This window comes from Lipophrys pholis, assembly GCF_963383615.2.
Source record: "Lipophrys pholis genome assembly, chromosome: 16".
In the NCBI taxonomy this organism is placed as follows: Eukaryota; Metazoa; Chordata; class Actinopteri; order Blenniiformes; family Blenniidae; genus Lipophrys; species Lipophrys pholis.
In genome coordinates, this window is record NC_137634.1 from 17,717,036 (window position 1) to 17,731,345 (window position 14,310).

At 40.5% G+C, this 14,310-nt stretch overlaps 1 protein-coding gene across 1 annotated transcript; it reads left to right on the forward strand.

The window, feature by feature from the left end:
- Nucleotides 1–3,476: 3,476 nt before the first annotated feature.
- Nucleotides 3,477–13,574, forward strand: LOC308121749 (organic cation/carnitine transporter 2-like). The gene is made up of 10 exons (XM_080483193.1): nucleotides 3,477–3,910; nucleotides 4,373–4,476; nucleotides 5,289–5,443; nucleotides 5,535–5,706; nucleotides 6,454–6,580; nucleotides 8,596–8,693; nucleotides 9,747–9,961; nucleotides 10,062–10,244; nucleotides 11,232–11,367; nucleotides 13,062–13,574. The coding sequence occupies exons 1-10, from the start codon at nucleotides 3,509–3,511 to the stop codon at nucleotides 13,141–13,143; spliced, it is 1,674 nt and encodes a 557-aa protein (XP_080339319.1). The 5' UTR covers nucleotides 3,477–3,508; the 3' UTR covers nucleotides 13,144–13,574.
- The last annotated feature ends 736 nt before the right edge of the window (nucleotides 13,575–14,310 follow it).

A 14,310-nucleotide genomic window follows, 5' to 3' on the forward strand; every position in this document is an offset into this window, starting at 1 on the left:
AGGTAAGCCTCCCGTCCCATCACGAACCGCCTCCAAGCCTTATTAATGCCAATTACGTGCTGCCACGTTTTGTGACGTTCATTCATTCTTGCTAGGGGCTACTAAGTTTCTCATCCGCGCCGTGGCTGACGTGGCAAATCTTTTGACAGTTTAAAAATCTGGCACGGCACCCACGGCAATCATGGCCTGTTACGTTTGCCTTTCCCGTCCCCCTGCGTTGTCTCACATCCATCCTGTTTTGTCCACAGTGGCCTGAAACGGGGCTGCCGTGGCTGCCATGAACATATTGTAAACGTACCCTTATGGCTCGGAGACTTTGCCCTTAAACAAGACTCGATGGCTTTGAAAGCAGGGCTCTCAGAACCATCAAGAACATCAGGTGGCCCCAGTGGGTTTCCAACGAAATGCTTAGAGCCCACACGTGCCAGCCCAGAGCATCCCGCCTGGCTGCGCAATGTCGCACCCGCTGGTTCGGCCATGTCATCCGCCTTCCTCCGGACCATCCGACGAGAGCCATTGTTGGAGATGACCACGAGGCAAACACCGCACCCGATGGCTCGACGTCATTACGGGCGACCCCAACAACATGGAGTTGCTGTGGAGAATGCAGAGCAGCTGGCACAAGACTGTCAGCTCTGGAAAGAACTGGTTCATTTGGTAGGGTCAACGCACAGGGACGGAATGCTCCCCCCACCCACCCCCCGCAGGAGCCCTGAGTAGGTAAGTAAAATAGTAAGTTATAAAATACCTTTAAGAGCAACTGATGTCATTGTGTAAATGTCTTTTCTGTATTTGCAAAAGTAGTGAGACTTTGTCTTCCTTAAAGGATATTGATGTGTGACAAGACAGGGCCAGAGCTATCTGTGTACTTCTTATCTTTTTGAGAGAACCTAATCAAAGTCTCAGAAAGAAATGTAAAAACATCCAAATATTTGGAGTTGTACAGTGTAAACAAAATTAAGATCCTGTCACAGTACCCCATGCTTAGTATGAGTGACAGAAAATACATTAATCAAAAGTAGATACTGTTGTTAACTGATTAACTGATTTACACAATGCTTAGTGATTGTGCTAAACATGCACATGAGATAACAAAGGAAAGACATGACATAACACAGCATGTAATCAGAAATGCCACCAGTGTTAAGCATTAGGAGTCTCAACATCTTCTATGTTCTGTCTTGTATCTTACCTCTTTTTTAAATGACACCATTAAATATTTCTCACATTTAAAAGATGTGCCATGACTGTATTTAAACTATAAGTAACTTCAGCTCATATTCATTTTTCAGGCAACTTTTTACATACATTTGAACACAAATATTTGTACTTTTGCACACGCTTCATAGAAGGCTTTTAAATATCAGCAATTCTGCATTGTTTTTGTCAAAGCGATGACTTTCTCAATTTTATAGCAGTGTTTGATCCAAACCCTACTTCAGCAGCCTCCTGTGCTCCTTCTCTCAACAGGATGTTTTGCTCTTCCATTTCATTCTCACCTTATTCTGTAGCCTTGCCCGTACGCTTTACCATGTACCAGTTTTGTCTTCCCCGTAGCCAGGGAGGACTAATGAAGGTTACAATCATAAAACACTGAGATACAGCATTCTTTTTCAACATGAGGCTAAACTGAAACACACATGAGCGACGCCTGCGTGAATGAGTCCTGTCACCCATTAACAGGTAAAGTTTGTTAGTGAGTGCAGCAGCAGCACTCCTGACAACACAGCTCCGTTGCTCCGTTTTATGGTCATATTGCACTCTGTAAACTATATCAAACCCCGCCTCCAACTCATTCTAAAGTGAGCTGATCACAAGGTCATTACCTGACTAAATGTATTACTGAAAATCAAAAAGTAGAAATCATGAAATAGCTTGTTTTCTCATTAAGTGTTTGGTCACGTCCATTTTGATTAACCTGAAACAGAAGAAAATGACTAGTATGGCCGCCCTCAGGGTTTCTACTCTTATGTATTGAAATAGGACAAGTAAAAAAAATGTTGCTATTATGGACAATGATCATGTTTAAAATTACTGTTTCAAATATAGCTTGCAGTCCTCTGCTCTCTCACCTTAGATCAAAGATAATCGTTAACAATGGTCTTTGTGGCAATAAAAGGGTCCACAGTGCAGATTTGTCTTGTGTAATAAGCATATAGTAAGAAAAGCAACTTGTAAATGTTCAGAAGACTTCACTCCTGTAGTTAATTTTTCATTTCAGCAGTCTTTTAAATTGCTAAAGTTTTAACTTGTAGTGCTGAGAAAAAAAAATTGTCATGTTGCATAGTTTTTTTCCTTCATTATGTCTAGTCACGTACATTAAGACACAGAAACATTTCAAACCACCACCTGGAGTTTCAAAACATGGTAACTCTTCATTTCAGGTTTGGTGGACCAGGACTTCACATTAACAAGAGGCCTTGCTTCAAAATGTACTCCTGTTGTTAACATATAGAGCCTATTGGTTCCACACAGAATTGTCTGACATGTGCTTTAGAAAAGGGACAACTTTCTCATTTTCATCAATTTCTCAAGACCAAATTTTAGCAGGTGTATTAGAGAAATGTCTATCTATTGGGAGGGACTCCAGTCTGTTTTACCAAAGAGGACATCATTTTCTGAGTTTTATGAAGGGTTCACCTCTCATCTGAAGGGAATTATTCAAAAATGTCCATGTCTGCAGGATCAAAACTTTTGGTTTTCATCGAAAGAAATCCCTCCCAAAAAGGAATAGCAGCATATGGGAGGAAACTTTGACGTTGCTTTGTGGTCCTTTATATGAAGGAGAAGACCTGTAGCTTTGTTTTGATGTATAATATGATAAGATTCAGTGAACAATGTGGCCATGGCTACAAGAGAAAAGCTCTCTCCCACTCTGTTACATAATCACCTTTCCACAGTACACACCCATTACAAACTCCGATGTTAGAAACCAAAAGGCACACTGTTTAAAATTGGTAGACGATTGGAAAAACCTCTTTCACGTCTGGAAAGGACAGATTTAAATAGAATGTATAGGTGAATGTATGAAGAAACCTCATGCTATTAAAGATTTATTGTGCATTTCATATAAATCCAATCCACTTTGGCAACAATGTCAGTTTTTTTGCGATTCTCGCAAAAACGGTTTGCAGAATGGTTCCCAGCGTGCCATAATACTATATTCCCCAATTTTATGCACGTTGTGATGTGCTTTGTGTGTATGTGCTTCAAAATATGGGTCCCAGGATAGTAATATTTACACCTCACCTATTACATAGGTAGGTACACCAAATAATATTATGAAGGATTATCATGGAGGCCTGAGTGATTTGGATAGGTACGGGGAAATGGTTTCAACCTAAACCCGCCAGGGGTTGTTTCTTTTAAGAAGAGAAGAATTAGTAAACCACTGACAGAAATGAATGCTGCGGGTGGTGTGGTGGGTTGGTTTTGTTGCTGAGACAAAACTCCCCGCATCAGAAATGCCCACTGCAAAGTCATCCATCCGCGCTGGCAACTAAATAACATGACACAAGACTATGAAGATGCGACCAGCTTCCTCGGGGAGTGGGGACGCTTCCAGCAGCAGATGTTTTTCCTCCTCTGCCTCACCACCGTCCACAATGGCTTCGCCGTGCTGGGCGTCGTGTTCCTGGCGGACACGCCGCTCCACCGCTGCGTCATCCCGGCGCACCTCAACCTGAGCGCGGCGTGGAGGAACAGCAGCGCGCCGCTGGAGGCGGCCGCGGCCGGAGGCGCGCTCATCACCAGCAAGTGCTCCAGATACCGGCTCCGGGATGTGGTGGACTTCTCGGAGAGGGGCTGGCTGCCCGGCGTGGATGTCAATCTGTCTCTTGTGCCCACGGAGGGCTGCTTGGATGGGTGGGAGTACGACCAGAGCAGCTACATCTCCACCATCGTGACTGAGGTTTGAACCTCTCCTATGATTAAAGAAAGTCTGCTGCTGGTCGCGTGAAGTGATGGGAGAAAGTGTGCCTCTGTGTTTCTTTTCAATTATTTAATTAAATGTAATTATAGTTTGATTTTTATGTTTGAATAAGCGGCTACTATTACAGTATATATAAACTTGCATTAAAAAATTACTTTTATAGGTGACATTTCACTGTGAAAATGATCATGATTAGGTATATTGATTGTATAATGAAGTCATTTAAATTTTTTCACTTCATGACATTAGGATTGTTGTTTGACCTTTGGTACTTAATAACACCAACCAACAATAAAGCAATGCATCCCTTATTAATGTCGGTTTGATCAATCATTAATGCCACTGTGTGTGTGTGTGTGTGTGTGTGTGTGTGTGTGTGTGTGTGTGTGTGTGTGTGTGTGTGTGTGTGTGTGTGTGTGTGTGTGCGTGTGTGTTGTACAGTGGGACCTCGTGTGTGATGATGGCTGGAAGAAACCACTCACATCTTCCTTCTTCTTCTGTGGGGTTCTTACTGGCTCCTTCCTTTCAGGACAGCTGTCGGACAGGTCATGCTGCTTTTTCGTTCTTTCTTCTTTTTTTTTTAAGGAAAAGAAAGTTATTACCCACCGTCTCCACCCCTCCCCCCTCCCCCCACCCCCCATTACATATTACATGTACTAGCTTATCAGTTGTCAGCAGGTCCACATTCTAACCTTCAACCCTGTTTTTTTGTGTGTTTTGTATTTTTTTTTAAGCGAAGCTCAACACATTATGCTCCTCAAACCGCCAGTCAATGACTTGATGTGTCACTATTATGATTTATTCTTAGATATTAGATTACATAAAGCCCAGTTTGGCCGGTGAAAAGTGAAATCGTCAGGTAATACAAGAATAAATGATTAGATGGTGCCTTGCATGGGATGATTGAATTGTGATGAAAAGTGTTTCCGAGTATTAACACTTTTAAAAGAGATATAAAACCGCTCAAGTCACCGATTTCACTCATCAACATGTTTCTAAATGTCAAAGCTTTTGTAAAGTCACTACTCGTATAACCCTATAAGGTATAACACTTACAAGAGTTTATATACAGTACTTTCTAGGCAGTTTAATAAATTAAAACTCTGTTTGTTCTTCTTGTCGCTCTTGTTGTGCTTCAATAAACTGTATTCTACTTTATTTCATGCACAAAGTAACAATCTATACTGAGAGAGCAATGATAATTCAGATATCCTTGGTGAAAGGGAACAATGTCAATATTTGTATTGTCTTGCTTTTACATAGTCGCGCAATGCAGCATGTGCCAGTCACTCTGAAAACGCATTCATGCAACACGCCGACTTCATTTACCTCATTTTCTTTTCTTCTTTGATTTCAGGTATGGAAGAAAAATTGTGTTGTTTGTCTTCATGGGAGTCCAGACAGTATTCACACTCATCCAGGTCTTCTCTACATCCTGGACCGTGTTCTGCGCCTTGTACTTCGTTGCCGGGATGGGACATGTTTCAAATTATGTGGCTGCCTTTGTGTTAGGTACATCTGATGGCATCGACTTATCTGTTCCCACATTCATTTGAAACAGCACAGTTGAACTTGTGTTTTGTCTCATCTTTTTTGTGCCAAGGCGCTGAGATACTAAGCCCAAGTGTGCGGACAGTGTTCTCCACCAGTGGGGTGTGTACGTTCTTTGGCGTCGGCTACATGCTGCTGCCGCTGGCTGCGTACTTCATCAGAGACTGGAGGATGCTCCTGCTGTGCCTCGGCTTGCCAGGCTTCCTCTACGTGCCTTTCTGGTGGTGGGTCGGTGTAATCCGGTGTAATCTATCCATCCATATTCAATACCACTTTATCCAATTCAGGACCACGAGAAAAAACAGGCTTATATTGTGTTGAGTTTGAGCGGTTGGATTGTACTTCACTGTGCATCAGATTTAAAAGAAATCCACCTAATACTTTTGCACATGCTCGGTTGTTTTTGCATCGCACAAATGGTAACGAGTAAATAGTAAGGATTTTAGCGATAATTTCAAAGAAAGTATTGAAAGTATTTACTTTTCAAAGAAAGTATTTGAAATACTTCCAAAGTATTGGAAGTCACTCTTTCAAAGAAAGAGTGACTTCTTTTTTGATTTTTGGAGTCAAAAAGGAAGCTGAGTTCTTGAGTTTTGGAATCCAAACTCATTTTGTGACGCAGAACCAGTAGCTTCTGGAGAGGCGGAGCATCCGGAAAAATCTTGAGATGAAGGTGCTGCCTTTTCCCAGCAAGATGTTTTTTTTTCTTTTTGGGTTCTTTAGAGAAGAAAAAAAAAGCATTTACTGCAACAGTATATATATGTATATATATATATATATAGAGAGAGAGAGAGAGAGAGAGAGAGAGAGAGAGAGAGAGAGAGAGAGAGAGAGAGAGAGAGAGAGAGAGAGAGAGAGAGAGAGAGAGAGAGAGAGTCTATTTGAAAAAGATCTTGAAAACGTTTTGAAAACTGTCTTTAGTGCTTACATAAGCTGTTTTTAGCTCCTGTCATTCTTTCCCCCCGGGACAGGTTCATCCCAGAGTCTCCCCGCTGGCTGCTCTCTCAGGGAAGAGTGGACGAGGCCGTGGCCATAGTCACAGCAGCTGCTAAGAAGAACAAAACTGAGCCTCCACCGGTCATCTTTCGGCCTTTGCTGGTGAGAATGTTTATCCTTTTGTCAGGAGGCGGTATTTTCAGGCCCCGTTTACATGACAATGAATATGAGTGTATCCGCAAAACTTTCTTCACTTTTGGGGGGGGGGGGGGGTCCGTTTACACGACACCGGTGTGCGGATCCACTGTATTTGTGAAGTTTTTATCCTGGCTCCAAAGGTGAAAAGATTCTTTCACGAAGGCAATGGTGCGTTCTTACTGTGCATGCACATATCTCTCCCGCTCCCTCCCCTTCTTTCTCCTCATCCACTTGTAAACAAACATGGCGGACCGTAGTGGTATTACTCGCCGTCCGTATTCTAGTTTCATCGTCCACATCAGTAGTTTTACAGTTGAGACTCTCCCCTGATAGCCGCATTCGTCATCAGTCCAGACGGATGTCGGGTTCTCTCCATTTTCTTCACTTTTATAGCGAATTGTTCTCTGCACACACGTCTGTGTGGTTTCATTACAAAATCAAGCAACAGCGCCCTCCCGTGGCCCGGCATACTAACTACATTGTTGTCTCTGTGTCCGCTGCTGCAGTGTAAACACACTCCTTTTTTTTTAACCGATTAGGTGTTGGCATGTGAAACGTTGTTGTGTAAAAGGGGCCTAAATGGAAATGGCATGCATTAATTAACAAACGTGAAGTTCTGTAACGCTTTAACCCTGAATATGTTAACCATTCTAGGTTTTAGCTTCTGTGAATTAGTTAACGTTCAGAAGGGTGAAAAAGTCTGAAGCTTCAGGGATCACAGCAAGGACATAATGAATAACTGTTCTTCTATTCTCCACGTGACTCAGCTCTAATCTGGATGCCAACGGAGTCCAGATTTATGCAACTTACTTCCACCAGCAAGTGGGGAGATTTGCCCAAAACATGATTGAAGAAAATGCCTTGAGTTCCCAGGGGAACTTCACTGTGGTGAAACTAACATTAAGTTCTTATTTATTGTTTTTCCCGTCATTGTACTTAGATTACTGTGCAGTAGTTTGTTATTACCCACAGTCCAATATAGCAATAGGTAATTCGCTGTTTGGTTCCCATCTCTGTCTGTTGGGTTAAAGCATTCCATTACTGGTACTGTGATAGGGTGATTAGGTTACTAGTAATGATGGTTCTGTGGCTACAGCTTGAAGAATGTTTCACAAAATTGGCCTGAATAAACCACTTCCTATATAAAAACCATTGCCTAACAACATAAAATAGCTAAAGAAAAAGCTTGTTTTAACTAATTAAATGATGAATACCCAACATATCAACTACTTTAAAAAAAATGTGAGAAGCTTAAGCAATTTATAACTAAACCTAACCCTTAAAATAAAGATGAACCTTCTTGCTCGTAGTGATTTTTAGTTTATTTCCTACTGTGATGAAGCTGTAGTATCAATTTCGGAAGCTAATATTAATAATCAGCTGTAATTGTGTCTTTATGCAGATGCAAACATGTGTGCCACACGTGACTTTTATAGTCTCCGTCACTTGTGTTGTATGTTCTGCCTTAAAAGCAGCGGACCCTAAACATGGATCCGAGATGTCCCATCAATATAGCTGATTTACAGGTTAAAAACAAACATCTTAGCTTTGTTTTGCAAGTCTTCATAAAGTTGTATTGTCACAGAGGCACTTGGTTACATACTTGATACATTTAGGGCCACATGGATGTTTTAGAATAAATCTTGGTTGTTCAGTTTAAAACTGTAAAAGTCAACTTTAAGCTGTGTGTTGAAACTTGTTCCGTAAATATAATGCAAATACTCCCAGTGCTAATTAACAATGTGATAGTATAATAAATGCAATGCAAATTTGTTCCGTTATCTTGCAACATTGAACTTTTACCCACTTTAATTTGTGACAATTGTGCTCGGGGATAAACTGTGTGAACATATTGCCATGCATGTGCTCACTCAGCAAGTGGCCATGCATTCACACGCCTCTCTCTTATGACATTATTTCCAGCTGGACGGGTCCGCTCGCTGAGTGTTTGTTTTTCTGCATGCTCTGTCGCCCCACAGAAAGAACTTCAGTCTGAGAAGAAGAAGGCCCACAACATCTGTGACCTCCTCCGTTCCCGAAACATCCGCTGGGTCTCCATCACGCTGTGGCTGGTCTGGTGAGTCCCACTGGTCCCATCTGACCTTCACATTCAGTACAGTGACCCCACACACACACACACACACACACACACACACACACACACACACACACACACACACACACACACACACACACACACACACACACACACACACACACACACACACACACACACACACACACACACACACACACACACACACACACACACACACACACACACACACACACACACACACACACACCTTCAGCCTGTTCATGCATCATCTCGACCACGTCAGTTCAGTTCACTAACAACAAATAATGACCTGTCGGGTGCTGTGAAGCTTGCAAGTGAGATCAAAATCTGATTTTATGTAACTACACAGTATGCAGTGTTCTTTTTTGACAGAAGGTCATCATAGCAGGTGCATATGCTTTTTATTTATTTGTTTACTTTACATCAAAAGACTGCTGTATTAATCATTATGGATATAAGAGGATTTTTTTAATGTTCAAGATTCATTTTAATACATGGTTTTATTTGATTCTTGCATAATGAATGTTTTGTTTGAATCTCTTAGATGCTGACACCTTTCTTTGTGGAGTTATATATATATATATATATATATATATATTCTTGTATATGCGTGGATTTTTTCTGTGCATAATCTAGCTTCCTCACACGTTACAAAAACCATTCTTATTAGGTTTAATAAGTGACTCAAAATTTGCTGTAGTTGCATTATTGTTTGCCTCTGTCCAGGGTTTACTACATCACGTTTACCCGAGGTTGGCTAGAACTGGGTTCAGCTTCTGAACTACTCTAATCTGTATGAAGTCCCTTTATCATATGGATAGCTTGAGTTGTACTTGCTCCTTGTTTCTCTCTAAAAATAAAAACCATTAAATCACTGAGATTGAAGCATGAAAACAGTGTGATGAGTAAGCCATATGGTCCGTGGACAACAAACAGTGATACAATCATGTAAGGTATCAACATACCTTGTTTTCATAACCTTTCTGAGGCGCTATGATTCAGAAAACATCTCAACATTTGTCATTTGTTCCTTCAAACTTTCTTCAACAGGAATACCGTTGCTATTGCCTACTTTGCCCTCTCCCTGAACACAGCCAACCTCCATGGAAACATGTACTTTAACTGTTTGCTGTCGGCTATGGTGGAGATCCCTGCCTACTTTTTGTCCTGGGTCATGTTTCGCTGGTGGTCCAGACGACTGAGTCTCTGCTCAACCTTTATATTCGGAGGATCAGCTCTCCTGCTCATACAGATCCTTCCCGCAAGTAAGACATCGGCATCTGTGGATTTTCCTCCTCAGTGCTCTTTTCCCCACCGATATCGAGAACAAGTTTTTTGACTGATTCAATATTTGATTCCCCGCAGACCTGGTGTCTCTGGCCATAGCCCTCGAGATGACAGGCAAGTTTGCGCTGACGACAGCGTACGCCATTGTGTACGCCTACTCAGCGGAGATCTACCCGACGGTCCTGAGGAATACGGCTGTTGGCGCCTGTTCCATGGCCGCCAGAATAGGCAGTATCACTGCTCCATTCTTAGTTTACTTGAGTAAGAATTCATTATCTTCCACCTTATGCACATACAGTTATTATCAGCTGCATTATCAGTTTTAATGAATTTATAGTTGTCATATACTTGAATGTTCTTATCCTCTTCTCCAAGTTATTCATACTAATAATGATGCTACTATTTCTCGTGTCTTGTCTTGTTAATAGGCATTCCTGGTATTTTTATTGTACAGTTTGGTGCCAGACGCCACAGCAGACCTTCACAGTTCAAGAATGATATATGTAAAATGTGTTGTTAATTTACACTATTGTTCTTTCCTGCCTTCTGGCCGGGCCAAATTTTTATTCTTTTGCCTAATTAATAGATATGACGTGTGATCATGGTGGAGGTCTACTTCCTTTTTTTCATGGGATCATTCTTTTCTTTATTTAGATTTTCAACAAAGAAACTTGATAAGTCGGTTTTTGTCATTTGTTGTTGACAGTTCAAAGTAACGGAATTAGGTCAATTAGACTCTCTTGGAAGATGTTTTGCCTTTTGTTTGATTAATTCATTCTATTGCTTTGAGAAGCAAGTACTTTTAGTGCACATATCTATCTAGTGTCTGTGCCTGTCTGTTCTTTACCTGAACCCCTGATCCCATATGGGTGGACGTCGAGGACCAGCTCTTTGACATTCACAGTCACACTGACAGGCAGTTTGGACTTTCCGGTTAATCGAACCTGTCTTTCTTTGTGCTCTTGAAGGAAACCAGAGCACACAGACTCAGGGAGAACAGCCACTCATTCAAAAAACAGAAGAAAGTCAGCTTGATTAGCAATCAGAACAGCTTCAACTGGCTTCTGAAGTCCTGAATCCCTCTGTTGAACTTCAAAGATTTAATGGACTGAATTTAAACCACCAAACTGCACAACTTTGAACCGTTTTTTCCTTGAACTCTTCATTGTTCCTCTTTTGGTTTTTAGCAGCTCTTTGGCACCATTGTAGACGTGGTTGTTTGTCACTCTCTGTGATGTGTTGCCACAGGAAGCTATTCTGTTTCACTGCCTTACATCCTCGTGGGAAGTCTGACGGTGGGATCAGGGTTGCTGAGTCTCCTGCTGCCTGAGAGCTTTGGAATGCCTCTGCCCGACACCATCAGTCACATGCAGAGCTTCCCCGGGTAAGACTGCACCTCCCTGTAATTAACTTTCCTTGAAACCAGCCCCATTCGAGATTAGTTTCCTCCGTCTGTGTTGCATCTCAGGAGAATCGCGATCAAGATTGTGGTAGCTTCTAATGTAAAATTTCTAATATTCTTGTTTTAGTTTTTAAACTATCACAAATGAATGAATAACTGATTATTGTGTGCAAGGCTATAGGATACTGCGTTAATCCTTCACTCAAATATGGTGATTTCGTAAAACAGTTGACAGATTTTCACTTTGCTGAGTCCACCTAATGTTTAAGGTGTTTGCCTTTGGACTGTCACATGAATATTATGACTAGTGGGGCAGGAGAGCACAGCAACAGGACTGAACTGAGGCCATGTGTCAGGGACCGAGGGGAATCCAGAAGCACACTCAAATTCAGATGGCAGGTTTGCAGCATTTATTGGGAAATAGGGCTGACAATTCCAGAGGGGTAATCCAAAGGCGAACGATCAGAATGCAGGCAGAGGTCAAAAACCACGAGGCGAAACTCTGGGGTCATGAGACGACTCTACAATGATGATCGAGCACTGAGACCAGGGGAAGAGGGGCTTAAATACACAACAGAAGGGCCGACAGGTGATACAAATCTACACTAATCAGACATACACAGAGGGAGTGAGAACAGGAAATGTGAGGGAACAAAGACACAGATTTCAAAATAAAACAGGAAGAGACGTATAGGTTAGTGATGTGGACTTGACAGAGACACAAGAGGGACTTTGCAAAGTGGTGAAACGACAAACAAGACAACCAACTGTAAATATTTTGATAAATTATAATGCTGTTTCTAATTTGTCCAGGGGGAATGGTCATCCTTTTTTTTTTTTGCCAAATCAGAAGTTATAAGACAACTCTGAGACACAGACCTGGATTACATCTGTGACGGTTTATTTGTGTAAACATGCAAGATATCTTTAAGTAAATGTGCAGTCTGAGATTTGTCAGGCTTTTGCAAACATTAGTGAGAATCTCTGCAACGGGGTTTTTTTTTGTTCCGAAGATATTTCTGGTTGTATTGCTTGCATTAGATATTGTCTGAAAAATGTCCTTTTTAATCCTTATATTTTCACTAAAACTGACAAATGTGGAAGTTGTTTGAAAGTTAAAATACCATCATTTTACTGGCCCTGCCCACTTGATATCAAACCGACAGAATGAGTCTGAGATTAAACCAGGAGGAGACAAGAAGATTGAATTAAATAAATAGTTTTAAGGAATGTATTAACTGGTTGCAGCGAAAAACACAAGTGTTTTTTTTTTCAGAATGAAATTATACAGCTTTACCGAGCGTCTATTTGTCTGCTTTGTTTTTGACAAAGTCACAGCAATTTATAGTTTAGACCTGGCAAATTATTATACAGAATTCTGATCTTGCAGCAAATCCAGATTTCCTTTATCCAATGTGTGAAAAGGAGGCAAATTAACAATTAGGAAGGCAAACACTAACCTCACTTAAACTCACTTTACTAAGCTAAAAAAAAGAATTGAGTCAATTCAGTCATCTTCATCAATGCTATACAGTTATTAAGTATTTAAAAACCTCATTTATATAAGTAAATTGCAGTGAAGAAAGGGCATAAGATGCATTAAAACTACTCGGTCCTTGGAGAAGGTGACAGTGTACTGACAATAAACCGCATGTTACTGTTTTGTTTTTCTTTAGATGTTGTCGTAAGACTGAAGACACTGAAGAAAATGAAGAAGCTGTGGAAAAAAAAGACCTTGTACTCAAGCAGCAGAGCTAAAAACAGACTTTTACTTGCTCTGTCTACATTTCCGCTACTTTAAGGAAATAACAAAATTTTTATGTCTTCACCAGATAATATGAAAACACTGAATTCTGCTGGGAAAATAAACTGTTAAAGTTTTACGACAGATGTTTTTTTTTACTGCCACAGCAACAAAGTATTGTAAAATGATAACTGAAACTTTTTGTGCATGCTCCTCTCCCCCATAATTACCATGAACAAATTAAATGTGTGGCTTGTGAATGAATATGCATGAAATGCTCAACGTGGGTGACAATCTATAACATAGTACCTTTGTTCGAGTGTACAACTGCAATTTTAGAAATAGTGAAATGTATAGTGGACACTGTGATTTATAATGCTCAAACGTTTCATTTGTGAAAGTTGAGAAAAAATATTTAATTAAAGGTTTTTGATTAATTACATTTAACTGGAAGTTTCTTTATTGTGTAGTTGCATACATTCACAGATAGATTACAATAAAGAATGAGTAAATGTTTCTTATTCAAGTATAGTACAGGAAGAAATGCCAATGTCACTGATGTGATTAATCAAGCAGATTAAAAATAATTAAAATTCTTACTTCAGTACAACTATATTTCTAATATACCACACAGTAAATTTGTTTTGCCATTAAGGTTTTCTTTATCAAAACAAAACAAAAACTTTGAATGCAAATGACACAAAATAATAACATTGATACAAAACATTTCTTCATATTTATTCTCATAACAAACAATCACAACTGACTTTCAATCATCACCACAGACTTTGAGTTTGCTTTTCTCTTCATGCACGGACACTTTATCCTGTTGAGAGACACAACAAACAAGATGTGATTAGGTTTGGTGTTCTGCAAAAAAAGGAGTACTGCAACAATGGAAGATGAACTATTTCAATACACAGAAATTCTAATTATGATCATCACTAATATCAGATCGTCTTCGCTATAATGGAAAGTGTATTTATAGTGATTCTTGCATCAGAAGAACTAAAAATCCATATCACATTAGGTTTGCAAAACCTCTTGCTTTAATTGTTGCTTCAGTTCAGTTCAGTATACTCACTCAGCTCTTGTATAAATAGTGCAATACATTTTCCGACTCCAGACACGGGCGTGCACGTCCCAGTCGCCGCGTTCCTGAGTGCTGTTGGATAAAGCTC